Source organism: Lontra canadensis, unplaced genomic scaffold, assembly GCF_010015895.1.
Source record: "Lontra canadensis isolate GAN:19392208 unplaced genomic scaffold, GSC_riverotter_1.0 scaffold39, whole genome shotgun sequence".
Lineage (NCBI taxonomy): Eukaryota > Metazoa > Chordata > Mammalia > Carnivora > Mustelidae > Lontra > Lontra canadensis.
The window spans coordinates 16,746,596-16,774,137 of record NW_022631033.1 but is presented as its reverse complement, the minus strand read 5'-3'; the positions used below and the strand labels follow the sequence as shown (position 1 = coordinate 16,774,137).

Here is a 27,542-nt window from a genome sequence, read left to right as displayed (position 1 = left end):
CAAGTACAATGAAGTAACCAGATGGGAAGCTCGGCAAAGAGGACAGAACTAGAGGTATCAACCCGAGAAAGCCGGCAGGTAGGAAGGTATTAACCTATGGGAATGCTGAGATCGCCCAGGAAGAGGTGAGCTCACACAAGAGAAAAGGGCGCAGGGGCCTGGCCGGAATCTTAAGCAGCAAGAAGCAGACCGAAAAAGAACGGTGGCCTATGATGAGGTCGACAGGATGTGTGCCGGGTTGGACCAGGTCGCTGTTTTAAATCCAAGTCTATCCATCCCAGGGCAGCGCTATCAGCCAGAGCCCACGCAGGGTTGCCTTGTACCAGCCGCCACAGCCAGGGGGAGGAGAAACCTCCATCCCAGCAAGCCCCGCCCCGCCCGATCCTGCCAGGCGCTCCAATCGCTTGTAGAGATCATCGCTGGACCCAGGAGGTTGTGTCGATCTCCGCTCCAACTGGAGACCGGGTCCAAACCATGGCGGAGAAGACTCAAAAGAGGTGAGTCCGCTGTTTGAAAAAGCCTATTTCTACACTCCGCAGGCGCGGCAAATCTGCTTCTGGTCGCCAGTGGCAGGGGCTGAGATGGTGTCTTCTCCCGGGCGCTCGGCCGGGCTGGTTGTTAAAGCCCAGAGCTGGCGGCCGCTGAGGGAGGAGGCGACGAAGGGAGTGTCAGGGAGGATGGGGAAGGGACGTGGAATCGGTGCCAGGAAGGTTTTTGTTCTTCGGTCCCGTCGCCCTCCTCCGCAACGCGCCGGCGCAGAGAGGGTCTCCGGAGGCTTTGTGCGGGGAGCCTGTCGTCGCCCACTGCCCCGGGACACAGAGGGACGCCCCCGCCCCCCCAAATCCTGCCCCGTTTGGTGCGCCTCCCATGGTTGGCGGCCTGTAACAGCATCCTCCTCCGGGCGTTCCGAGACGGCCGCGGAAGTGCCGGCCACACCCCAGTCCCCTCCTGCCCAGTCAGGGGCGGTGTGTGTTGTGTCAGCGCGTCGCCGTCGCTCGTCCAAAGGGGGGCCGCGCCTGGCCCGGAGCTGCCTGGATAAGCTCCTTCGCAAATCCGTGAGGACAGCGATGGGCTTTCTCCAGCAGTCCTCACTGCTGGAAACGGGTGGTGGCAGAGACGGGCTGGATGGGAGAAGGACTTACTCCGAAAGCAGCCGCGTTGAGCACCCTCTACTGACTCTTCCTTGAACAGGAAAACCGATTCCGTCGTAATAAATGAAAATTTAGGGTTTTCTTCTCTTGAGGCAGTTATTTTAGTAGGTCCTCGGCTAAGCCTTTTCCTTCCAGCCGTCTGAGTCCGCCCTCTCCACCCCCCCCCGCACCGGCCACATCACTCCGAAGTGCAGTGGAGTGTACACGGAGATGTTTGGACTGTGTTTGAGTTGGTCTAGTCGTGAATTTAATTATTTTAGGCCTCAGAAGTATGCTGATCGGGACACAAACTCGACCTTGGTCCTCTCCCTTAGGCATAAGACTGGACAGAGGGACACTTGGGAATCGCTCCTCTCCTCACTTGTCTAGGACAAGTTAAGTGTTAGCTAATGCCCTTTTCCTAAAAAATCATACTGAGAGGGAGGCTGAGGAAATGGAAACCAGGAAATAAGGTCTAAAACAAGAGGCATTTTAGAAAGCCTGGTTTATTTGACCAGGGCCTAATAAATTGCATTATTTTAACACACCCGCCACTCTAAATGAAAAGCATCAGAGGAATAGCACTTAGGAAAGGTGATGTATTCAAGACAGCATCATTCTGCTCTCACAGGAAAAATACCCAACATGTCAGGATGTTTCCAGGAAACTTTTCAAACAGAAAAGACATGTTGGTGTTCGGATAATGATGCCTCAGGGACCAGCTGCTTCGGGAAATTTCTAATCTCTTGGCTTCAGTTTCCTCATCTATAAAATGAGAGGGTTCGGCTATTTCTGCTTTCTGTTCCATGGTACTCAAGTTTTTCATGCACTGGGTAGAAAGGTTATATTTTTTCTGGGACTTCAGTAAACACATAACCCAGATTCATCATTTCTAGAATTTCATTAACTTGTGCTTTGTAGAAAGTCGCTGTATGTCAAAATGATGGAAACAGATGTAGCTGTGTCTGATCTCACAAATATTTCTTGAAGATAGACTCAGGGATTATCAGTTTGGGTTTGGTTCTTTTAGAGTTTTAAAAATACTTGGTGGTAGGAGAAAAAATTGTGTATGTCTCCTTTTTTAATCTTTCCCTATCAGTAGGGAAGTTTGTGTGATTTAAGAAAAATATTTTTGGTGATACTTTGCACTTGTATTAGCGAATATTTAGGGGGATTCTGGAATGTGGATGATGGAGAGATACATTAAGGCGTTTGTACCCTGCTAACTCTCAGACCTTTATTTCTGGTCTCGAACTCTCTAGCTCTGTGTTTTGACTTTCTTACTGGGTCTTTCTCTTGAATTTTCTATGGATCCTCAACCTGAATTAATCTAAAATTTAACAAAATAAGTTCATTATTTTCATATCCTTTCTTTTCTATGTACTGATGATTTTCAAATCTTCTCACAGATATACCAGATATCTAGTAAACCATCACATAATCTGTCATCGTCTTTTTTTTTTTTTTTTTTTTTTTTTACGATCTCCCCATTGAAACCTATCAGCTTTGTTCTCTGAGGCTGATGCATGACTTTTGTCCTGATAATTTCCTTCTGTCCTCACACACTGGGACCTCTGTTTCTAGAATCTATCTTGTCTGTTGGCTTTTATTTAGCTTGGTACATCCTTTGGCAGCTTCCTAATAAAGAGTACTTAAGAGATCTTTTTTTTTTTTAAAGTAAGTATGAATGTAAGTATGTATGAAAGTAAGTATGAATGAAAGCAAGTATAAATACTTACTGAAGTAAGTATGAAAATGTCTTTATTCTCCTTCCATACTTGATTGCTAGTTTGGTTGGATAGGTAGCTCTAGTTTGAACATAGTTTTTTGCTTAGCATTCTGTAGCTATTGTGTTCCGGTTTTCTAGCCTCCAGTATTGCTTTTGAGGACTCTGAAGCCATTCTGATGATTTCAATCGCTCTGTGTGACTTTGTTTTTTGTTTTGGTTTTGTTTTTTTTGTTCTGCAAACTATAAGGATCTTTAGCATGGCATTCAGAAATTTGAAGAGGATGTTACTTGGCATGGGTCCTTTGCATTCGTATCCTTTTAGAGTTGAGATTAATATCCTTTAGTAATGGGAAATTTTCTTGTATTATTCTTTAAATAGTTTTTTCTACAAATTCTTTTCTTCTTTCGAGATTTCTTTCTTTTTTTTTTTTTCCTTTTCCTTAGAAAGAGACAGCACAGTGGGGGGGCAGAGGGAGAGAGAGAGAAGCAGACTGCTGAGCTGGAGCCCAGTGCAATGTGGGACTCTATCCCAGGACCCATGAGATCATGACCTAAGCTGACCCAGGAGTTGGACACTGAACCAACTGCGCCACCCAGGCACCCCTTGAGGTTTCTTTTATTTGGATTCTCTAATTTTCTCATTTTTCTCTCCTTCCCCTCCTCCTCCCCATTTTGTTCTGCTTCCTGGAAGAGCTCTTTTTTTTAACCTCACTCCTAGTGATTTCAAATTTCGATCATGTTTTTAATCTCTTGGAGCTCTTTCTTCTTTTATTAATTTTTTAAAAAGATTTTATTTATTTGACAGAGAGAGAGAGATCACAAGTAGGCAGAGAGGCAGGCAGAGGGGGAGGGGGAAGCAGGCTCCCCGCTGAGCAGAGAGCCCAATGCAGGACTCAATTCCAGGACCCCAAGATCATGACCGGAGCCAAAGGCAGAAGCTTAACCCACTGAGCCACCCAGGCGCCCCTTGGAGCTCTTTCTTAGACATTGTTCCTTTTTTATAGACGTCTGTCTTGTTTTATGCAGTAATGTCTCTTATTTCTCTGAATTATAAGGTGTTTTTTTTTTTAAGTTTTCTTTTAGTACCTGAATTGTCTGTGTTTCCTCAAACTGTTCTTTTTCCTCTTTGTTTTGCTTTTTTTCCTTTTTAGTTGGAGGCTTTCCTGATTTATCTGATAATCTCTGGCTCTCCGTCCATTATTAAGAATGAGAACTAAACAACTGGAAGGTGGGGAGCGCCTAGGTGGCTCAGTGGGTTAAAGCCTCTGCCTTCAGCTCAGGTGATGATCTCAGGGTCCTGTGATCGACCCCCGCATCGGGCTCTCAGCTCAGCAGAGAGCCTGGTCCTCCTCTCTCTCTGCCTGCCTCTCTGCCTACTTGTGATCTCTGTCTGTCAAATAAAAAAATAAATAAAATCTTAAAAAAAAAAAAAAGTAGTTTTGGGTAGCCTGGGTGGCTCAGTCATTAAGCGTCTGTCTTCAGCTGGGGTCATGATCCCGGGGTCCTGGGATGAAGCCCCTCATTGGCTCCCTGCTTGGTGGGAAGCCTGCTTCTCCCTCTCCCACTCCCCCTGCTTGTGTTCCCTCTCTCGCTGTGTCTCTCTCTGTCAAATAAATAAATAAAATCTTTAAAAAAAAAAAGAGAGAGACAGAAAAAAAGGTAGTTTTATCTTGTTTTTTCTTTTAATTGTTAGGGAGTATATAGTGTTCCAGTTAGGTGATGATTATATTTTATTTCATTACTCCTCCCCTTTTACGATTTCATTATTCTAAACAACATTGCGAATTTTTGCATATATATAGTCCTCCTATTGAATTCTTTTTTTTTTTTTTTTTAAAGATTTTATTTATTCATTTGACAGAGATCACAAGTAAGCAGAGAGGCAGGCAGAGAGAGAGAGGAGGAAGCAGGCTCCCCGCTGAGCAGAGAGCCGGATGCGGGACTCGATCCCAGGACCCCGGGACCACGACCGGAGCCGAAGGCAGAGGCTTTAAACCACTGAGCCACCCAGGCGCCCCTCTCCTATTGAATTCTTGATGAGAGAACTCCAGAAATAGATTTCCGAGGTCAAGCATTGTGACTGTGTTGATGATTCCTGATGCATATTGATACAGTATTTTCCAGGAAGTGTCCTAATAATTGTCAACAAAGGTGTTCAAGTGTCTTAGTTAAATTATAGGTGCATCATCATTTGATTACCATCAGAAATAAAAGCAAAAACTCCTCATTACCCTGAACAAACTAATACAAGAAATGGACCAGAATATGATTATACTGACTATTCTAAGTATTCATATTTATTTCATAACACAACCTTTTGTTTCTTACTTACATTGACTTGTGTCATGTATCAAGCATCCTGAATGTAATATGACACAGAACAGGTATAGACAATGATCTAGAAATACTATAACCAATGTCATTGAATATGACATAATAAGGTTATATATGTGATAGCTGGGTATTTATTTGAAGGTTGGAAGTAAGGAGAAGTGATACTAATGAATAATAATTTTATCCTTGGTAAAAAAGATTGTTGTTGAAGCAATAGGAACAGTGATTTAAAGAACAAAAAAACTGGTCTTGGGGCACCTGGGTGGCACTGGACTCTTGGTTTTGATTGAGGTCATGATTCCAGGGTTATGAGATCAAGCCCTGCATCTATCTGGCTTAAGGGCAGAGTCTGCTTGAGATTTTCTCTCCCTCTGTTCCTCCTCCTGGTGCTCTCTCTTTCTCTCTCAAATAAATAAATCTTAAAAAAAAATCTTAAAGGGAAACTGAGAAGTCTAAAATTAATTAAATGATACTTAAGAGTTACAACAAAGTATTTTTAGGTAAAATAAAGCTTAAGTGGGGGAGGGCATATAGGGATCATAATTTGAGGGAGATTTTTTAAGGAAATAGGGATAAATAAATAATCACCCTGATTATGGAAATGAATCCAGTACCCATTTAGCACCTGGTGTTAAGAAAATTTTATCACGCTCTTTTTTGTTTTGTTTTATGTACATATTGAATAAGCAGTGCATTTGTGGGTTTCAAAATGCAAGCAGTTAAAAAATGGGCATCTAATGAAAAAGTGTCTGTATGCCATTGTGTCCTTGCTATCCAGCTCCTCTCTCTGAAGGTGGTAAAGATTATTAGTACCTTGTCTGTTCCTCTGAAGTTGGTTTGGAAATATTCAAGCAAATACGAATATTTAACAGGTACACACTGGTGTGGCTGTATTGGTTGCATCAGTTGTAAATGATGCTCAAAAGTTAGAGAAATTTAATGTGCTAATTACTTTAAATATTTTGTTAGAATGGCAAGCATGTCCTGTTTAAGTTCATGTTTCATATAATGAAAATTTACGTTAATCAAGGAGGACAAATACGAAAGCATGAAACTGCCTCACAGTAAAACATTTGGAAAAAAAGAAAACCTGGCAATAACAATTTTTTTAACCAAAGAAATGTCCAAAAAAAAGACATGAAAAACGAGTAGAAAGTACCATTAGCATTTTTATACTATCTACTATAAGTTAAAAATAAGCAAATATTTTCATACATGAATATTTATAGAACTTAAAAAATAATATTGATATGAGTGAATCATTATACTCTACATTTATGGTTCTTACTGCTTGAAAAACATTTGCTAAAATAAGAAAACAAGTTTTTAGAAAATTTATAAACCAAAGCATTAACATTTTGGTCAAGAATATTTCAACTGGGGGCTCCTGGGTGGCTCAGTGGGTTAAAGCCTCTGCCTTCGGCTCGGGTCATGATCTCGGGGTCCTGGGATCGAGCCCCGCATCGGGCTCTCTGCTCGGCGGGAAGCCTGCTTCCTCCTCTCTCTGCCTGCCTCTCTGCCTACTTGTGATCTCTCTCTGTCAAATAAATAAATAAAATCTTTAAAAAAAAAAAAAGAATATTTCAACTGTTTTACATACCAGGTTTTATTAATTTATTTAAAATGCATCATTCGGGGCAGCTGGGTGGCTCACCACCAACCACTGGGTTAAGCGACTGCCTTCAGCTCAGGTCATGATCCCAGGGTCCTAGGATCAAACCCCATGTCAGGCTCCTTACTCAGTCGGGAGCCTGCTTCTCCCTCTGCCTGCTTCTCTGCCTGCTTTTGCTCACTCTGTTAAATAAATAAAATAAAATAAAATAAAAATAAAACGCATCATTCATGGCTTAGAAAGGTAGTTTGATAGGTTTTGTTGGTCTTATGGAGCCAGAACAGGTTAAGGATATTAAACATCATACTGAAAGTCTTAACCAGGGCAATAAGGCAAGAAAAAGAAATAATATGCATGTAGACTGGAAGAGAAGTAAAACTGTCCCATTCACAGACAACAAAATTCTTTTTGTGAGAAATCCCAGAAAATCTATGTGAACTGAGTGGGTTTAGCAAGGTTTTAGGAAACAAAGTCAATATACAAAATTATATTTCTTTTATCTCATTTTCTTCTTTTTTTTTTTTTTTTTTTAAGTAGGCTCCACACCTAGCATGGAGTCTAATGAAGAGTTTGAATTCACGATCCTGAGATCAAGACCTGAGCTGAAATCAAGAGTCTAACACTTAACCTACTGAGCCACTCAGGCGCCCCCAAAATTATTGTGTTCCTATATATTTGCAGTGAACAACTAGAAATCAAAATTTTGAAAAATCCAAATAGGATTATAAAGTAAAATTAGCTAACATGGTATTGCTACTATTTTAGAGAAGCTGAGTGCATATTTAACACCATGAATAATTTCATTACTACTAAGGAAAATACTTAATAAGAACAAGTTACCAAATGATTATCAGTTTAAGGGCAGGGGGAGTCATTTGTTATAGTTCTGCATGTCCGCTCATGCCCAGCCAAGGCAGCATTTAGCTAGATTGAGCTGTGTTAAACAGGACGTCACAGAATATCAAAAAGCATCAGTAAATTATTTGTACATTAGTAATATGGGGCCAATTTGCATTCCAATTTATATCACTCAGTAAGCAGTTTTATAACATATATAGTTAGAGAATAAATAGGAATCTTTGTAAATTTTAAATCTCTGCATTGATTTCTATATTAATATTACCTTGCTGGTTGTTAAATATTTTGAATGTACATTCTTTTACAAAATTTACAAAATTTATGGTGTATGATATACCCTCCATTTTCTGGCTTTGATCTTTTTTGACTTAATATAGCTTGGAAATCGTTCCAAATCTTTACATAAAATATTATTCTTTCTTTTTTTTTGACTGTGTAATAAACTGTGGTGTACCATAGTTATTAGTATTAATCAGTCCCTTACTAATGGATAGTTAGGTGTATTCAGTTTTATCCTATTTGGAAACAATGCTGGTGTTAAAAGAATCCAAAGCCTCTTTTCTTGGGCATTTTATTTTTATCATTTTTTAAAAGATTTATTTATTTTAGAGAAAGAGAGTGAGCACAGGGAGTAGGGGCAGAGGGAGAGAGAGAATTTCAAGCAGACTCCCCAGTGAGCACAAAGCCTGATACAGGACTCAATCCCGTGACCCTGAGATTATGGCCTGAGCAGAAACCAAGAGTCAGTCACTTAACTGAGCCACCAAGGCACTCCCTCAAGCATTTTAATAAGGTATCATTAGTGATTTTAGCCAATGGATTGTATGGCTCCTGAGAATTTTATAATATATTAAATACCCTATTTTCTTACAGTTTTTTAAATCCATTTTTTAAACCTTTTTCTCACTGCAGTGTTAAGATAACTCCTATAACAATATTTTTAAAATGTACCCATGGTGAATATTACCTTTTTCTTTCTACAGTGTGAAGATTGCTCCTGGAGCAGTTGTGTGTGTAGAAAGTGAAATTCGGGGTGATGTAACCATAGGTAAGAAAATAGTTTATTAGTTATTTAGTTAAATAGTTTTTTGATTATTTCTAAAAAATGGATGTAATTTATTTCAGTGCTTTACAGTTAATTAGGTTTTATATTTTGTCTGTTTCACTGATGTCCTAATTTTATTGACAAAATAATGTATTGTTCCTGTATATATTAAATATTTCTAGTAGAATTAAGTTTGATGGAAACTTTTTTAAGATTCTGTTTTTAGGTAATTTCTACACCCAACGTGGAGCTCAAACTCAGAACCCTGAGATTGAGTCGCGTGCTCCGCCCAGTGAGCCAGCCAGGCCCTCTGATGGACTCTATGTTTATGTTTCTGTCTGATAAACTAATGAGGCAATATAATGAAGTCATTGATTTATTTGAGAAACATCCAAATGTGTGCCTGCTGTGTGCCAGGCATGTGCTAGCACTAGGGACACAGGAGTGAACACAGCAAACAAGGTACTGCTTCGTGGAGCTTACATGTTCCTGTTAAGGAGTGTGGACCATGGAGTCTGACAGACCTGGGTTGGCGTCCTTGCTCTTTACCTGTCGGTTTACTTTAGTAGACCACTTAACCTCACTGACCTTCATTTTCCCTATCCGCGTATAATTGTGTGTTTTAGAATTAGGTTCAGCTGCATATAGTGGTGGCTCTATCTATGCAGAGGTTTATTATTTTATATAAAGAAACATAGAGGTGGGCAATTCAGGACTGCTTAGTTGGTTGTCCGGGGGCTCTGGCCTTGTAGGCCAGGATGCGATCCTAAAGCACCAAGAGTGATCTTGGATAAGAAAAGGGAGGAGTGGAGACAAAAAGGTGTACCTCCCAGTTGAGTCAGTTTCCTTTAAATAGTCTTCCTGAAAGTTCCACACAGTCTCTCTTTGTATATACAGTCTCTGCCTTGGATTTAGTGTCATGGACATGTGTAGCTGCAGGGAAGGCTGGGAGATCATAGTCTGAACTCTGCTTTGCTTCTCCCAGTCCAATAGGGTTCTGTTACCAGGGAAGAGGAAAGCATGGATATCTAGTGGCAATTAGCAGTTTTTGGGACATGCAAAATAGGAGTGCCTACCTCATAGGTTTTTGAAGGATTCAATAAGAGAATGTTTGTGAAAGTCATTGCCCAAATCCTAACTCTAGCTAATCGCACCATTTAATCTTAACATTGTGTAGCCTTGCTAGAGGTGAGATCCAACACTGAAATCAAATGAACAGTTTAACAGGTGGCATCTTGCTTATATGGACATGATTAAGTTCTCCCAAACTTACATTTTAGCCACTTATTCTTTTACATATGTTGTCACGGCCTGTCATGCCCTTGGAGCTTTACAAACGTGAGTCTGTCCTTACTAGCAGCTGCTCGTTACCAGAGTAGAGCTTTCAGAGAGAAAACATGCCCTGCTCCCTTACACCAACAGGATCTTTAATAGGAAAAAAAAAAATACGAATTTTATTAAGTCTAAGCCTCTGACCAATTTAGGCATCATGTCTTAGAGAACACGTGATGATTGTGCTGGGATTATGGAACATCACTGGGAATTTGCCAGGTTGGATTTATGTAATTATTTTAAGTTGACAGAATTTCAGAGTTTAGAAGATGACCCAGTTTCTGTTCAGTGCTATGTTAACTCTTTGTGAATTCCCAAACCGCTTGCAAACTTTTTATGAGGAGAAATCATGATGGCCACTTGTTTATCGGTGCTCTTCTGCACTATTTTTAATCTGGTATTCTTATGCTTTTCATTGTGATTTGAGAAATAACCCTCTCATTAGCTCACAAGGTATTCTATAATTAGAATGAAAGTAAGACTAAAATAATGTATCTAATAACACACATTTTTCCTTTCATTTCTCCTTCTTCCCCATTCTAAACTAAGTATACTATACCACTATGGAACAGATGCAAAGGTGGCATCAACACCCCTGCTGGCTCAGCGTACAAGGTGTATATATATGTGTGTGTGTGTGTTTCTGACTTGGAAAAAAACACCTGTTACTTGTAGAAGCTTATGTAGAATAGCAGGAAAACCTTTCTCCTGTGAAAAGGAAGGGTGGGCCACTGACCACTGCATGGGATTAGAACATGAGGGTTACCAGGAGTTAGCGCTCGCTTTCTTGTTTCTCCTGTTGTCTTTCACTACTTTACGCTCCTCTCTTTTCTTTATCCTTATGTCAACCAATCGTCCCTAATGTTGAAATTATGTAAGGAAATCCAGTGTTTATTTTTTATTTATTTTATTTTATTTTATTATTTATTTATTTATTTGACAGACAGAGATCACGATTAGGCAGAGGCAGGCAGAGAGGAAGGGAAGCAGGCTCCCTGTTGAGCAGAGAGCCCAATGCGGGACTCGATCCCAGGGCCGTGGGATCATGACATGAGCCGAAGGCAGGCTTCAACCCACTGAGCCACCCCAGGAAATACAGTGTTTAAATCTACTTTCCATATAGGTTTTTCCTCTAGCTGATAGTACACAGCTCTGTGGTTAAGATATAAAATGACAGTTCAATACAGATTTTCAGTGATAGATTAATAGTGTAAGAAGTGGTCATAATTTTTTAACTAGTGATTTGAAGCTTGTCATAGAATGAATCTAAGTTAGTACTTGTTATGCTTATTTTTGACCCAGTTTTTTTAAACAAGAAAATTTGCTAAAATACTTGATAGAAATATCTCCGTTTTTTAAATTAAGGAAAATATTCAGAAGGGATATAGTTACCCATTGTTTAGTCTTTTACAATTCTTCATTTTCATTACGTGTTTCTTATCTTTTTGTTGTTGTTTTTTTGTTTTGTGTTTCTCATCTTTGATTGTATATATAAGTATGGAAACTTTCTAGAATCGGTATTTAGAGAGCCATTTTCTATCATTTTTTAAAAAGATTTTATTTATTTATTTATTTATTTATTAATTATTTGTCAGAGAGAGAGAGAGAGCACAAGCAGGTAGAGTGGCAGGCAGAGGCAGAGAGAGAAGCAGGCTCCCCAATGAGGAAGGAGCCTGATGTGGGACTCAATCCCAGGACCCTGGGATCGTGACCTGAGTGGAAGGCAGCGGGTTAACCAACTGAGCCACCCAGGCATCCCTATCATTGTTTTTTTTTAAGGATTTTTTTTTTTTTTTCACTTATTTAAGAGAGAGAGAGAATGAGTTGGGGGGAGGGGTAGAGGGAGAGTGGTTATCAGACTCTGCTGAGCAGGGAGCCCGACGTGGGGCTTGATCCCAGGACCCTAGAATCATGACCCGAGCCCAAGGCAGATGTTTAATCAGCTGAGCCACCCAGGCGCCCTCCATCATTGTTATATTTGGTATAAGATATCTCTAATCACGGTGCCTGGGTGGCTCAGATAATTAAATGTCCGACTCCTGATTGCGACTCAGGTTATGATCTCAGGGTTGTGAGACCCAGTCCTGCACTGGGCTCTATGTTGGGTGCCCTGGGTATGGAGACTGCTTAAGGTGCTCACTCTCCCTTTCCCTTTTCCCTCTCCCTCCCCAGATAAATGTAAATGTAAAAACTTTTAACTGTTATTAATTCATTTTTCTGATGTAATACATCAGATTAAAAAGCTCCTAGGAGATACAAAGTTAAATCAACTGGGAGAGTAGAGATAAGTTATTTAATATAAACTTACTCTCTCCACCATGGTTGGTTTGTTTGTTTTCTGATTTATGGCATTTATTTATTTATTTATTTATTCATTCATTCATTCATTTATTTATTGTTTTTGCCTAATATACCAGAATAAAGTCTTCTTCTCTTATGCTATGGATAGGGAGATTTGAACACTTAATAAGCTCTATTTTCTGGGTTAAGTAACAATAAACTTAAGTGTAGTTGAATTAATGGATTTTTCACAGGATGTTATGCATAACTTTCCGTCTCCTAGTTGGTTATACTCCTACCAGATTATTCCATTCTGAAATATTTCGAAAGTAATTTTTTCCTTCTCTGTGTTTCAGTGAAACCTGATCTTCTATTCTAGAAATATCAGGTGTTTGGTTTATCAAATAAACTAGTCTGAAGCTTTGGAGTATTGTCCTTAAGCAGGAATTCTGTGACTTGAGGCTCTGCTGGAACCTGACCCCTTTCATTAGAGGCTGCTGGGAAACAGACCTTGGGAAAAATAACAGCTCTCTTGTTAATTACAGTGCCGGTAAACAAGGTTTCATAGTATCGAGCCTGTTTGTAATTAGGCTGCCTTGGATTTGGGGCCATGCATTATTTCCTTAAATTTTGCTTTGAAAGCTGAAAAACATTGCAGAAAGTCACTTCTAAGCACAGTCTGTAGTCCCACCATGGGGTGAAAGTCAGTCTCCTGGTCTTAGGACAGGGCTTGGTTGGGACATTGCAGGTAGGAAGGCAGAACTCCACACAGTGTGAAACCCTGAGATGGAAGCCCTATGTCCCACTTACTCTTTCTGTCCATTAGAGTTTTTAATAGAGATCAAAAGCTTCCCTTTACCATGGAAATCTTTTTCAATAAGGCAGAACAGTGGCTTTGATTTAAACTTCATCAAATATAAAGCCGTGCTTACAGGTACTTCAGCTTACAGGTCAAAAGAATTGTTTTAATTTTCAAAGGAAAAAGCTTGTGGCTTTTTGAACTGTTTATTGACATATGAAAATGTGCACAGAGATTGCTTTCTGTGGCAAAGACAGACAGGAAAAATGTCCTTTACCAAATGAGGGGAATGGAAATTTGATGCGAGGAATGCCTTTCTGGCTGTGTTGCATCAAGCCCAGCCAACCATTTAGAAAAATAATTCATCAGCCGGCAAGGCAACTCCAACTCTAGACACATTTATCCAAACAAGGAGATAAGCCAAATAGGGTTTCAGCGCATTTGGTAAGAAAATATACAAACTACCCTGCCAGTGAGAGCTCCAAGAAGTTCACAACAACCTTTAAAAAAAAAAATCTTTCCATGGTGACAGATTTTATTTTTAAAGCATTTTAACCTCAAGACTCTTAAACTTGGTTTGCAGTCAGACCCATTCTAGGTAAAAGTGCTTCTCGCATGTGGTAGAGTGTAGAACAGTCAGTGCTCACATTTTAGTCAGCTGCAGCTGCCCGGGACTTGGAATAGCACTTGGATGTCTGGGCTCTCTGGTGCCAGCCACCAGCCCCAAACTGTGCAGAGACGGAGTCCACACTGTGGACTGCACACCTGCCCCCGAATGGCCCTTTGGCCAGCCTTCCAAACCAAAATCTTAGCAGTCATGTGCCTAAGGACATGTGTACTAACCTCTCTAGTCTCTACCCCAGAAGACCTAGGACAGGTTTAGGGGAGCTGTTCAGTTTATTATCACCCATGACTTTTGCTGTTACTTCACAATTCAAAGTTTACATTTTGACTTTTTACGTTCTTTCCGCCCCAAATATGAGGACTTGTAGTTTGGCGGTACTGCCACCAGGGGGAGGTGCTGTCTTAAGTGCAGATCTCACCCAAGCTGGTGATGTTGCTTCCTATCTCAGGGCCTTCAGATTTCTAACCAGGAGTTTTCCAGTTTTCTTCTAGCTAACTTATTGATAGTGATAAAAATGGTAATAACAATATAAAATGCCTGGTTAAAATAGCTCAGGCGTTATATTTAAAAATTGTATGAGACATGGAGATCATGTCTTTGTTTTTTCCAAATTTCATTTTTTTAAAAAATTTGTGTTTGTATAATTAACATGTATTATATCATTTTTGAAAGGGAAAAATGGAAATATCACTTGTTTTCAGAGCTACACTTTAGAGGAACTTTTAAAGAAAGGCAGGTTTCAGTGATAACCTTGTCATACTAGTCCATTCTCAAGTAGCTTCTTGCAGGTGGACTTGCTGTCAAAAGCTACAGCTTGAGGACCAGCAGAATAGCTAGTGCAGCTGGCTTCTTGTCCAGCAGTGGCAGCCGATCTGCTTTCTATCACAGCGTGATGATCTCTTCCCTAAGATTCTAATGCTAGTATGGAAAATACTTTTTTAATTTCTTTTACTATTTTACAGTAATATATAAATTTCTCCATGCTGATTAAAAGGAGTTACTACCCTGGTAACTGAGTAGAGGAGTAAAGTGGACCCCTTTTTTGTCTCTCAGACCAGAAGGAGTTGTTTTGCTTATTATGATAGTTATACAAATAGCCTTTGGTGTCAGATAGTGATGAACCTCCCATTTTTAACAATTATGGACCAGACCCTGTGATCTGCCTTTCAGACATTATTTCGTATAACCCACACTTCAACACGATGAAGTAGGTTGCTCCAGATCTCATCTTTTTAAGGGGGAGAGAACAGGCATTTGAGAGATGAAGCACACAGCCTTTCCGTGGTAGAGACCAGGGTCAGGACCTTCCAGATGAGGGGTGGGGTGCTGGCAGGGCTCTAATGACAAAGAACCTAAAATTGAATGATTTGTACCTTTTTATCAAAGAACATTTTATTTTGTTTTATTTTTAAGATTTTATTTATTTATTTGAGAGAGAGAAAGCAGATGGAGAGAGAGAGCACCACTGGGGGAGGGGTAGGAGGGAGGGGGAAGAGCAGGCTCCCCTGGGAGCAGGGAGCCTGATGTGGGGTTCCATCCCAGGACCCTGGATTCGTGACCTGAGACGAAGGCAGATGCTTAACCGACTGAGCCACCCAGGCACCCCCATCACAGAGCATTTTAAAGTAAAATGCAAATCTGGTATTGTGCAAACTATAGATACAAATTGGTTCACACAGCTGGAAGACCTGTAAGAAATTTCTCATTTCAAAAGAATCCAGTGTTTGTTTTAGTAGCAGTGTTTGTTTTAGTAGTTTCGTAGTTTAGTTTAGTAGTTTAGTTTTGTTTTTAGCACCTCTCCCCGAAAAGTGGTAACATCTAAATGCCCATCATTAAGGGCTTGGTTAAATAAATTATGGTATGTTGATATGATATGAAATACTATTCAGCCACTGAAAAGAATAGCTAGCTAAATGTACTTATATGGGAAAATCATCATGACTTTTCAGGTGAATAAAGCAAATTGTAGAATAATAAGCCCTGTTCCTTGATTTAAAAACAAACAAAACAAACAAACAAACCATGTGCCTATAGTCCGTATTTTTCTACCTTCAAATTCTATTTATTCTTTAACTTTATGATAAAATATATTTTATATACAGTGACATTTACAGGTCTTAAGTATATAGTAGAACTTAAGTCTGGAATAATATACCCCAAACTTTTAAGAATAGTTACCTCTAGGGAATAGGGTTGCATAAAGAGAGGATCTTTCACTTTTTGCTTTGAGTTTTTTTTTTTTTTTAAAGATTTTATTTATTTATTTATTTGGCAGACAGAGATCACAAGTAGGCAGAGAGGCAGGCAGAGAGAGAGGAGGAGGAAGCAGGCTTCCTGCTGAGCAGAGAGCCCAGAACCCTGGGATCATGACCTGAGCCGAAGGCAGAGGCTTTAACCCACTGAGCCACCCAGGCACCCCTTGCTTTGAGTTTTTATAATGGGCACATAATACTTTTATAAATGTGTGTATTTTTTTAACAAAGAAAAAAAAAGGCACACATGTCCACTTGAGAACCTTCCCAGAGATCCGAGAAATCCCATCTTCTGTCGTCAATAGGAGAAGTTGCCAGGGAAATTTACTTTGGCATCTGAGGACTTGGGGAGTGAGAGGTGACAGAAATAGCAAAGCCTCTCTCCTGTTGCTCCTTATCAGACTGTGGGTCCTTTGCCGGTGCATCCTGTCTCGGGCCTCACCCTCCTTTATCAGTCCCCAGCATTGTTAGGGGAAAAAGAAAGCTGCAGGAAGGTTCCTTCCAGTTCTCTAGGCACCAGGAACACCTCATTTATTTTAATACATTTGTGTGTGAGTGTGTTAAGTATTTCCAGTTTTCAAGATAAACAAAACAAGATACGCAAGCTCCTGCGGGCAAAAGTAGCATGTATTCCTTTTTGTTTCCCTGTGACCTGTAGCACTGCATCACCGGCAGGTAATGACTACGGAATAAATTAATTTACACAATCCAATACCGAGCTACATGAACAGTGTCATCTTTCTGACTGCCTCCCACCTTCTGTCAACGCTTCTGCCCACACTCTCCTACTTTCAGAGTGGATCCCAGCTGCTTGTTTACCAGTAGAAATAGCCTTTGGCCTCGGTGGTGGGCGGGGCCGGTGCTGCAGGGAGTGGCGAAAGTGAGGTATTATTTTCTCCTGAGTGGTTTCATGATCACCAAACGCTAGGCCTTCAGGAAATTAGGAACCAGGGAAGGGAACGTGTTAGCACTCCAGAATGCTGTCCCTGTTTGAGCAGTGCAATGCCTCCTCCACCCTAATGGTGAAATGGATGTGGTGTGAGACCCCATCTTGCTCCCTTCAATTTGAGTTGGGAGACGTTGCCTCAGTTGGCCTATCTCAGAGTCTTAGGACTCCAATAATCACATCTGTCTCCTTCCACTGTCTCCCTGTAACCTTTTTCAACAAAAGCTCTGCCTCCTTCCAGGGGTTAGGTTTGGTATAGGGACAGAGACAAAGTAACGAAGACAACATTAGTTTACTTTCCTGTCTCCCATTGCTCCTATATTGCCTTTTAGCCACATAATAAAGAGACTAACTCTGCAGTACACTAGAATAAGAAAGTGCTTTGTGGTTCACTGGCATGAGAAAGCCGCAGCATTGTAAGCAGACAGCCTCATTTTCATGAAGGAAAGCAAAACAAGGAAGGGAATTAATTTTTATTGCCAACAATGTGCCAGAATACCGTGTCTACAAACATTATCTCATCTAATCCTTACAACCACTCTGCGAGACTGGTATTCTCGCCACCCCCATTTCACTGCTGAGATAACAGAGGCTTCCAAACAGCCGCTGAGCCAGGGCTGTCTGGCTCCAGAGCCTGGGCTGTCTCCACTCACCTTGGCTTGAGATCTGGCTCCGACTACTGTTGATAACAGTGAGGAGATAACGTCTGTAATGTGCCTAGTGTGCCTGCCGCATACTTTTGAAAATGTGCTTCCCCATAGCCTTGACAGCCCCCCATCTTCTCCCCTCCTATTGGAAGCGTAGCCTCCACCACTAATTCCGTTTCATCATATTTTTAACAGGACCTAGGACTGTGATCCATCCTAAAGCACGCATTATTGCCGAAGCCGGGCCCATCGTGATCGGTGAAGGTAACCTCATAGAGGAACAGGCGCTTATCATAAATGCGTGAGTACGACTCTTACAGATACTCTGAACGAAGGGGCACAGATTGTGTTTTTATTAATTTCAGCTTATCTATAGGAACCTTTTACAAAAGACATCTGAAAAGCCTGCTATTTTAGAACTAGAGAAACATTAAGGATCTTTTCAACAGGAGAAATTAGTTAATGAGGAAACCAGAGACCAGATAGGTGAAGAGACTTGTCCAAGGTGAGAGAACTCGTCCGTAGCTGACTAGAATCCCCTCCTCTGTGTCTGATGGCCTTCCCTTACATGTCACTACCTCTTCTGTGCGTTAAGCAAACATTTCCTGACTCTTGCGATCAAGTGCTGTGCTGACCACCCCAAAGAGAGTCTTTTGATTGGATGATTTCTCAGTTCTGGCTGGAATGTTATTACTCATGCCCAGACACATGAACTTAATTCTGTTGTATATTTTCATAAACCTTATGTGGGGGTAGCACTCAGAATTATATTTGAAAATTTGGAGGGTTCTAGAGGCAATTTTTAACTTTGAAGAGTAAAGAAATAATAAAATATTAAACATGTGCATAATCTTAGTGAATTAGACTGTAATACCTATGAAGTTTTCATAAGCATTTGTAAAGCTTTCTAGATAAAATTTTGGCAGGAAATTCAAGCTTATACCTAATTTATAGCAACAAATGTATGGAATTTTTAAGAAAGACCTTGGGAAAATATTTAACTGTGATAAAGAGATTGATTTGTCTTAACACTTACTTAGAATTTGGGAGTTTCTACTATATTAAGAGTTTCTTTTTAAAATCTATTTTGGCACCTTTACTGTAAGTCAGTTGACAACAGCTATATTCTGTAGTAACTCAACTGTCAGAGATAAAGCTCCATTTAAAAAATGGCTTCCTCTTAGACCACAAACATTTTATGTTCCAAATATTTCAAACTACCTAACAGCATAAAATAATTATTTGATGTGAATATCTGTTTGCATTTCACAATCTTGAATGATTATTAAGAATGGAAATTTTCTGACTCAGGCCCAATTTTGATTCTAATTTAACAAGCTAAAAATGATACCCAGCAACATTTTTACCTTGTCCTGGAAAAGGCCCTCTGCGCATTAAGCTTTACTTTGATGTCTTTAGGTATCTGCTTTTGGCTTCTTTACATTTCAGTGGTTCTTTTTCAGTTCAGTATCAGTTCTTCAGCACAGAGGATAAATAATTCACTTGGATTAAAAAATTACTTATGTAGTTATATATTTTAAGCTTGATGGAGGTAAAATTGAAAGAGTGAACCCGAATTCTCAAACAAGAGAATTGCTTATTGCATTATTGATTTTGATGATTTGTCTCTTCTTTTTATAGTTACCCTGATAATATCACTCCTGATGCTGAAGACCCAGAACCGAAACCTATGATCATTGGCACCAGTAATGTGTTTGAAGTTGGCTGTTGTATCCTTTACAACAATTTAAGTAAACTCTTCTTCCCACCTGTCTTTAGCATTCAGGTCTGTCCCATAGAAATTGTCATGTTTTAGCTATCAAATATATCACATATATTATAAGTGTGAGTTCACACACATACATACATATCTTCAGGTACCATCTTGCTCCTGTTGCTACAACTTGTTGATGGGTAGCAATGACTGAGTGGCAGTAGACACAGAAATAGGCATCCTGGCTTCTAGCCTGATTTAAGAACCACAGCACTGTCCATTTGGTTCCTGTATGGTTTTGGTTAGCAGTATGCTGTCTGATGTAAAGAAATGGTGGATGGGGATGGAAATATTTCATTCTTTTTTTTCCCCCAGAGTGCTATCAGTTCTTGTGCTTGATTTTTGTCCTCTAAAAAGATAGTAAAATGTTTTCATGGTATCAGCAAAACATTATTTTATGATAGGAAAACTTGGATGAAAAAAATCTAAATGTTTAACAATAGCAAAATATTTAAATAAATTAAGCTATATGCATAAAATGGACGATCAGGACCATTAAGCAGTCATTTTAAACTATGTTTTTAAAGATTTTAATGGTATGGAATAATGCTTGCTTACAAATTTAATTGAACCAAATAAGTGAGCTGTGAGAGTTTATACAGTTTGATTTTATACCGTTTGATTCCCAGTTATATAAAGGGAATTGTATGTATTTATATAATGATCTATCAAACTGTTAGCAGTGTTAGCATTAAGTGATTTGGTGATAAGTAATTTTAATTTTCTTAAGACAGTCATGAAAATATGTTACCCATAGAATTGGGGTAAAAGATGCTCATTTCTTTAAAAAATATAGAAGGCGACTGCATCTGCTTAGACATACTTGTTAAAGATTAAAACTTTACTTTCAGGCTTCTCTGAGCAAGAAGTTCTGGCCAGACTAGGGCTTGCATGGCCCTTCCCATGCCTTTGTCCTCTGCCATGGTGCAGGATAAGGATATAGTGAATTAGGGACACCTGGGTGGCTCAGTGGGGTAAGTGTCTGCCTTCAGCTCAGGTCATGATCCCAGTATCCTAGGATTGAGTATGGCATCAGTCCTTGCTCAGCAGGAGCCTTCCTCTCCCCTGTCTGCTCCTCCCCTCCGTCTGCTCCTCCCCTCCGTCTGCTCCTCCCCCCTGCTTGTGCTCACTCTCTGTAACAAAGTCTTTAAAAAGAAAAAAAGGATATAGTGAATTAGTGGAGGGAAAAAAAGATGAACACATTTACAGTATTTACTTAACTCTGGCTTACAGATTCTCAAGCCATGAAAATGGGAGATAATAATGTTATTGAATCAAAAGGTAAGCTATATTTGGAATTATTTTTGTGAATAGTGATTATCTCTTTTCTCTTTATTGTGTCCTGAAAAAACAACCTAAGTGGAAACTATGGCATGTGGAAGGAGGGTATGGTTGAAAGTGGACTAAAATGTTACGAGACTAATTATTTGCCTTTAAGGAACTTAACAATATGTTTAATATATTGAATTAAAAATTCAGCCATGGATCTGCCTGGGGGGCTCAGTTGGTTAAGCATTTGACTCTTGATTTTGGCTCAGATTATGATCTCAGGGTTGTGAAATTGAGCCCCATGTCAGGCTCCTGGCTGGGCGTAGAGCCTGCTTAAGATTCTTTTTTCCCTTTCCCTCTGCCCCTTCCTCCCTCCCTTAAAAAAAAAAAAAAAAAAAAAATCAGCTGTGGACATTTAAATCAGGATTGAATTAAACCATAATTTTCAGATGAAAGATTTGAAAAAGATTTCTACTAAATACTAATGTCAGTGATAACTTAGTTGATTAATATAATTGCAAAATTAAAGGAAAAAATCATTTTCTATAGCAGTTTGCTTTCTTTAATTGCAGAAGTTCTTTACTCCAGCCAGTCAGGAACAAAGGGAAGCTACTTATAAGACTTTTTGTTAATCTATCTAATGGTTTATTATTTCAACTTGGATTACCAATTATTATCATTGTTATTTTCTATTTATTATATACTTACTGTGTGTCAAACCTGTGCTCAGCATTTTACATTTAATATCTCACTTATTCCTTACAACCAACTGCAAGTAGGTCAGTCTTTCCATCTTATAAATAAACTTGCTCAGAGAATTTACAGTGACTTGCCCAAGGTCACACAACTAGTCTGCAAAGCTCTGTTTTAATCCATTTAATACTAGTCAGGCGCCTGCCTCTTTACTTTATAAACTCTAAGCTGAAATATTTCCTTAAATTTTTTTCTTAAGGGTAGTTTGCAATTTAATATTTAAGTCATTTTAGAAAAAAGTTAGTGTTCTACTTATTTGTCTTAAATTGCAGGTCTTTCTTTGTTTTTACTGCAGCATATGTGGGCAGAAACGTAATATTGACAAGTGGTTGCATCATTGGGGCTTGCTGCAACCTGAATACGTTTGAAGTCATCCCTGAGAATACGGTGATCTATGGTGCAGACTGCCTTCGTCGGGCGCAGACTGAGCGGCCACAGGTACTAGAACCTGTCTTTAAAAAGAGTTCTTTCCAAAAGAAACAGAATTACATACAGAGAACAAACTGGTGGTTGCCACAGGGAAGGTAGGTGGAGGGGTGGATAAAATAAAGAGGTACAAGCTTCCAGTTATAAAATAAATAAGTCAAAGAGATGAAGAGTACAACACGGGGCATGTAGTCAGTAATATTGTAAGAATAGTGTATGGTTGCTGATGGCAGCTACATTCATCATGGTGAGCACTGTGTAACGAATGGAATTGTTGAGTCGCTATGTTGTATGCTTGAAACTCATACAACACTGTTAATTATACTTGAAAGTTCTTTCTAGGGCTGCTGATTTTCCCCAAAATGTCACATGATTGTTTTAATGGGACAGCAGTCTGCTATTTAAAAAGCAGATGATTAATGGGGCGCCTGGGTGGCTCAGTGGGTTAAGCCTCTGCCTTCGGCTCAGGTCGTGATCCCGGGGTCCTGGGATCGAGCCCCGCATCGGGCTCTCTGCTCAGCGGGAAGCCTGCTTTCTCCTCTCTCTCTCTGCCTGCTTCTCTGCCTACTTGTGATCTCTGCCTGTCAAATAAATAAATAAATAAATCTTTAAAAAAAAAATAAAATAAAAAGCAGATGATTAAAATAAAACATCAGAAAAACATTCCTAAAACTAGAATTTATTTGCAGTGAAATTATTCAGTCTTCAAGTTATTACCAAAAATATGTACAAAGATGACAATGACAAATTGATAGATAAAAAGAAATCCAGAGATGTTTTTCCTGGTCTTACGTGTTTTCACTAAAGATGCGTCACCAAACTTTATAAACTGTTGATTCACTCTTAAAATATTAATCCTCCAGGGTATGTTGATTCACTCTTAAAATATTAATCCTCCAGGGTAAGGAATGACCCTACCAAATGTCTATCGGGCAGCCAACTTAGATCCATCTATTAGTTTACCAACATAGACTACTTGAAAATAAACACAGTTGGTGAATATGCAAATGTATTTGGATATTTTCCTGGCTTATGAGAATTTATCTTCTCCTAAGAACCGAGAACAATGAAGAATATGTATTTAGAGTTTCATTTAGGAGGTAAATAAGATAGGGCATTTGGGGCTTTCTTTGGACAGAAGACATTCTAATTGAGGTCTTGATCCTCATCGCTTGGCCCATAATATAGTGCTTTAGTCACCCAGCCTCTTTCCCCTCCCCACAAAGAAAATATTTTTTAAGTCATTTATCACTTTGCATCTGAATCTTAGCCATATTTTATCAGAAATTAGAACTCCAGTTCTCTTTGGGCTATTCTGTTTTTCTGACGTTTGGCTTTTATTACTAATATAAGCAAGTATGACTTCTATAGACTAAAATGGCAATGAGAACAAATCCGTTTTTCTTTTCACTGTCTTTCTCATAACAGCAAAAATGATCGAAGAGGGAGAAACGAATTGGGTTAAGGGAGATTAGAGTTAAGTAAGCAAGAATATCTGAAGTTTAATGCATACTGTTTTCCACATTTCAGTGATCACAGTGATCACGTAGAGGTCCTTTTTAAAAGAAGGACTGCCCAGACTTATTGAATCACAATGTCTAGAGGAGGGGCCTGAAACTCCGTATTTGTCACGAGTGCCCCTTGTGAGTTTCATGGTGAGGAAAGTTGGGGCAAAGCTGATACAGGAAGGGGGAAGAGCCGCTGAGGCCCGCAGCTGCATGCTGTGTGGGTCCTGTGCAAAACCGTGTGCTCCAGGTTTCTGCTTACGTTGCTGTCTGTAATTAGAACTATTTAACTTTTTGGAGGCCAGGGTAAAGTCTGCCAAAGCAGGATTGAAAACCGAGTCCTGTATAATTTTATATGTAAAATCTTTTGGCTTTTTCTCATTACCAAACTTAACATATATTCACTGTAAATTAAAAAGAAAAAAAAAAAACAGGTAAGCAAAAATAAGCCAGTGAAAATCACCTATATTTCCCTGGCGTGGTGGTAATTATTTCTGCCTGGCATTCTTTGCCTTCTGCTTGTCAGTCCATAATTATCTTATCTTTTTAGCCTCAGACACTACAGCTGGATTTCCTGATGAAAATCTTGCCAAACTACCACCACCTAAAGAAGACTATGAAAGGAAGCTCAACTCCAGTTAAGAACTAAGAACAATACATGACATCAAGATAAGAGTTTGTCTTTGACCACTGTCTTTTGAAAGGGCCACAGTGTTCATGCACTCTTAGCAGTTCCCAGAATAATCCATGTTGACTTTATTTTGTAAAATTGAGTCAGAGAGGAAGGTAATGGGTTTTCACTGTAACTGTCCTTTGTAATTTATATAAAATGCATTATTTTCTTATATCCTTTCTCCTGAGAATTTACAGGTTTAGTTTATTTTTCTTTTGTCAGATAAAATGTCGGCTATGGATTTTAGTTGTATAAAAGACTCCCCGTGATAAGGAAGGACATATTGCTGTGTATTTATATTCTAGCATATATTGTACTAAATAAAAATGCTATTGGCAGGACTTTTAGTGAACATGCTTTAATCGATTTTTCTACGTGTGTTAACTTTCCCAAAACAGATCTTTTCATTTTTATTGCATGCTAGCTACATTAAAGCTAATGTGCTTATCTTCTCCTCTGTGATTTTGGAGCTGTTTAAAATTTCAGGTGGAATTTTCACAGCTGTTGAATTAATTTGACTTAATTTTGTTTCCAAGAGAAAAAGAATTTATTTTCATTTTAGTAAAACAGAAATAATTAGGGAAAGATGTATTCAGTAGCATACAAAATCAGTTAAGAATAATCTCTGATGAAAATGACAAGTAAATGGCCATTGAGTGGTCCTGGGTTTCTGAAGACAATAAAACTGAAAGAGATTTTGATATATTTATAAATTTATGAAATGATTTTGGCATACTGCTGAAGACTGTTGGTGTTATGATTTGTCTAGTTACATAATGGCAACATTGAGGATTTTATTGTTTTCTAAGTTTTAATAATTCAAGTGTGTACTTGATGGAACATACTTAATCAATTGCTGTTGATTAATACTAAGACTCTGAGTACTAAGATATTTTTTCTTAAAATTAAATATTTAATTATATAGTAAAAGCAATTTTTGAAGTTCTGAAACTGACAGGTACAAATTGGCCTTTGTTCCAAATTTGAATGATTGAGTTTTGGTAAGAACAGTCGTGACTCAAGTTAGAAAGCTGTACTGTCGCGTATAGTGGATGGAAAAATGGATAATATCACGTAAATGCCCTGTTTTTGATAACCGCTATTTATTCATTTTCCAGCCCCTGGTGATCTCAATTTCAGATTTTGTTGATCATGGAAGTTTTCTAGATAAAAGATCAGAAATTACAAAACTGCCTTTCAGAGGCTATGCCGGTTCTAAAATATTATCTCTGTACAAGCTCTGATACCCTAATAAATGTCCTCTGTTCCAAACTACACAGGTAGTGTGTGAAGACAATAGTGAGACACCTCCAAGGACATGGTAATAAGATACCCCCAGAGACTTAAACTAATTAAGTCAGCAGGTGGTGAGGTGAGCCCCAGTGTTTCCTAGGTACACTGTGGTTTTTAAATAATACTAACTCATTGAGGAAAGAAAATGTGAACAGAAATAGTCAATTTGCCAAGAGCTCGGAAAAACAAAATATGACAGTGTAGGTACAGAGTTATCCATGGAAGGGAGGTACTAAATCCAAGACATGTGAGCAGTTTAGTGGCCAGAAGTGTTCTCTTCATCAGGTAGTGTCAGTTTATCAAGACTTGCTGTGGCTTGGGAAGAACATACCTTGAGACTCTTCACTTTAGGCTCTAATTGCAACCTTACCTGAACCACCTTCTGATTTGCTCACATGACCTCCAAGCTATCACTCCCGAAAAGGAGGAACTCTGATTGAGAGCACCAGAATTCCATTTCAACACATAGGAAATTCAGAGAAGCTTCCTGGTTTATACATTAGTCTCGTGTGAATTTAATTTGTATGGTTCGGCCCCCAAGTCTGTCAGTTTAGTCTATAAAGTTCTGAACATTCTGAAAAATAGAGTTCCTGACCCTTTAGGACGACCAAAACCCAGACAGTGTATTGTGCAAGCTTCATTCTTTGGGGCTTCTCCATAGCCAGGCTACTTGCTTTGTCATACTAACAGTCTCTGTCTCGCTGAGACTGCACTCAAACTTCATCACAGACACTATGGGCAGTTATACTAAGGGGTAGGACAAACCCTGACATGCTTGGGATGTAAGAAGTAGCAACTGGGCAGGGAGAAGAAAGAAACCATTTTATCACAGCATCTAACTGCAAGGTGGCAATAGCTCTTGGGTCAAGATGATAGGTTTTCACTGGTCGGGCAGTATCAGGTCTAGAAAGGGTACTTCGTACTGCTCTTTTACTCATCCACGAGCACACACTGTAATAGTTATCTGTCCTGTGTAGAAAATTACCCCAAAATGTAGCAGCTTAATGCAGTGAACATTTATTATCTTACATGATCTCCACAGGTCAAATCTAAGAGTGGCTTAACTGGCGGTTCTGGCTCTGTGTGCCTCATGTTTCTCTCAAGCAGTCAGTCAGACCTGCAGTCATCTGAAGACTTGACTGGGGCTGGCTGGTCCACTTACAAGATGACTGCCTCACAGCGCTGTTGGCAGGACGCCTCCATTCCTTACCGAGCCTCTCCACTGGGCTGTTGGGTATCCTTATGACCTGACAGTCGGCTTCCTTCAGCTTCCTTCAGATCCAAGCGAGGAAGGACGTTGTCACCATCACTCCCACTTCATTTTATTTATTTATTTTTTAATATTTTATTTATTTGAGAGAGCACGTACAATTGTTGGGGAAGGGCAGAAGGAGAGAGACAAGCGGACTCCCCGCTGAGCAGGGAGCCCCACCTGGGGCTCAATCCCAGGACCCTGAGATTATGACGTGAACTGAAGGCAGACGCTTAACTGACTGAGCCACCAAGGCGCCCCTCATTTGATTTCTTAGAAACAAGTCACTAAGTCTATCTTACACTCAAGGGAGGAGCATCCAAGAATTCAGGTTAATATTCTAAAACCACACACACATACATCCTGGGGTATGCCTGGGTTCCTTGCTAATGCATAGTCAGTATCTCTCAAGGGCCTCCACATTGGGGAAAATGGGCTCTAGAAGAACTTCTCCTCATTAATGGGCATAGCACATGACATTATCAGAGGTCTTAGTCATAACCTTCTCTAAACACCATCTTCTTAGAAATTTAGATTACTTGTCCCTAAATAAATATCTCATTAAGCATACATTTAACTTCTCTAGGCTAAGTAGAAGTTATTGTTAATAACAATCCTAAAGGGTAAGAATGTTGAATAAGAGAGTGTTGAAAATAATACAAAAACTATTCTTTTTTAAATTTTTTAATTGATACCTACACCCAACATGGAGCTTGAACTTAACCCAGAGATCAAGAGTCACACACTCTACCAACTGAGCCAGCCAGGTGCCTCCAGAAAAACCATTCTTAATACATACTTAGTAAACTCACTGACATTTTAAAAATTTGCATTTATTTATTAAATGTGTATAGAACCTACTACGTGTCAGGCACTGTTAAAAGCAGTTTACACATAACTGGTTGATTACACATGAAGTCACTTAATTCTCTGAATAGTCAGGTAAGTAATATTATTATTTTACAGATATGGAAATTGAGGCACAGACAGGTTAAGTAACTGTCCTAA

The 27,542-nt window shown here is 39.4% G+C and overlaps 1 protein-coding gene and 1 pseudogene across 1 annotated transcript; both read left to right on the top strand.

The window, feature by feature from the left end:
- The first annotated feature begins 398 nt into the window (after nucleotides 1-398).
- On the top strand, nucleotides 399-24,441 carry DCTN6 (dynactin subunit 6). Its single transcript, XM_032869961.1, has 7 exons — nucleotides 399-497; nucleotides 8,647-8,711; nucleotides 17,785-17,890; nucleotides 19,231-19,319; nucleotides 20,597-20,644; nucleotides 21,681-21,823; nucleotides 23,867-24,441. The coding sequence occupies exons 1-7, from the start codon at nucleotides 475-477 to the stop codon at nucleotides 23,963-23,965; spliced, it is 573 nt and encodes a 190-aa protein (XP_032725852.1). The 5' UTR covers nucleotides 399-474; the 3' UTR covers nucleotides 23,966-24,441.
- LOC116874902 lies at nucleotides 504-6,053 on the top strand (annotated as a pseudogene).
- Nucleotides 24,442-27,542: the final 3,101 nt, after the last annotated feature.

Coding starts and splice junctions, on each gene's coding strand:
- DCTN6 (XM_032869961.1), top strand. CDS start 475: ATGGCGGAGAAGACTCAAAAGAG. Junction 8,712..17,784: donor TCGGGGTGATGTAACCATAG/GTAAGAAAATAG, acceptor TATTTTTAACAG/GACCTAGGACTGTGATCCAT. Junction 17,891..19,230: donor CAGGCGCTTATCATAAATGC/GTGAGTACGACT, acceptor TTCTTTTTATAG/TTACCCTGATAATATCACTC.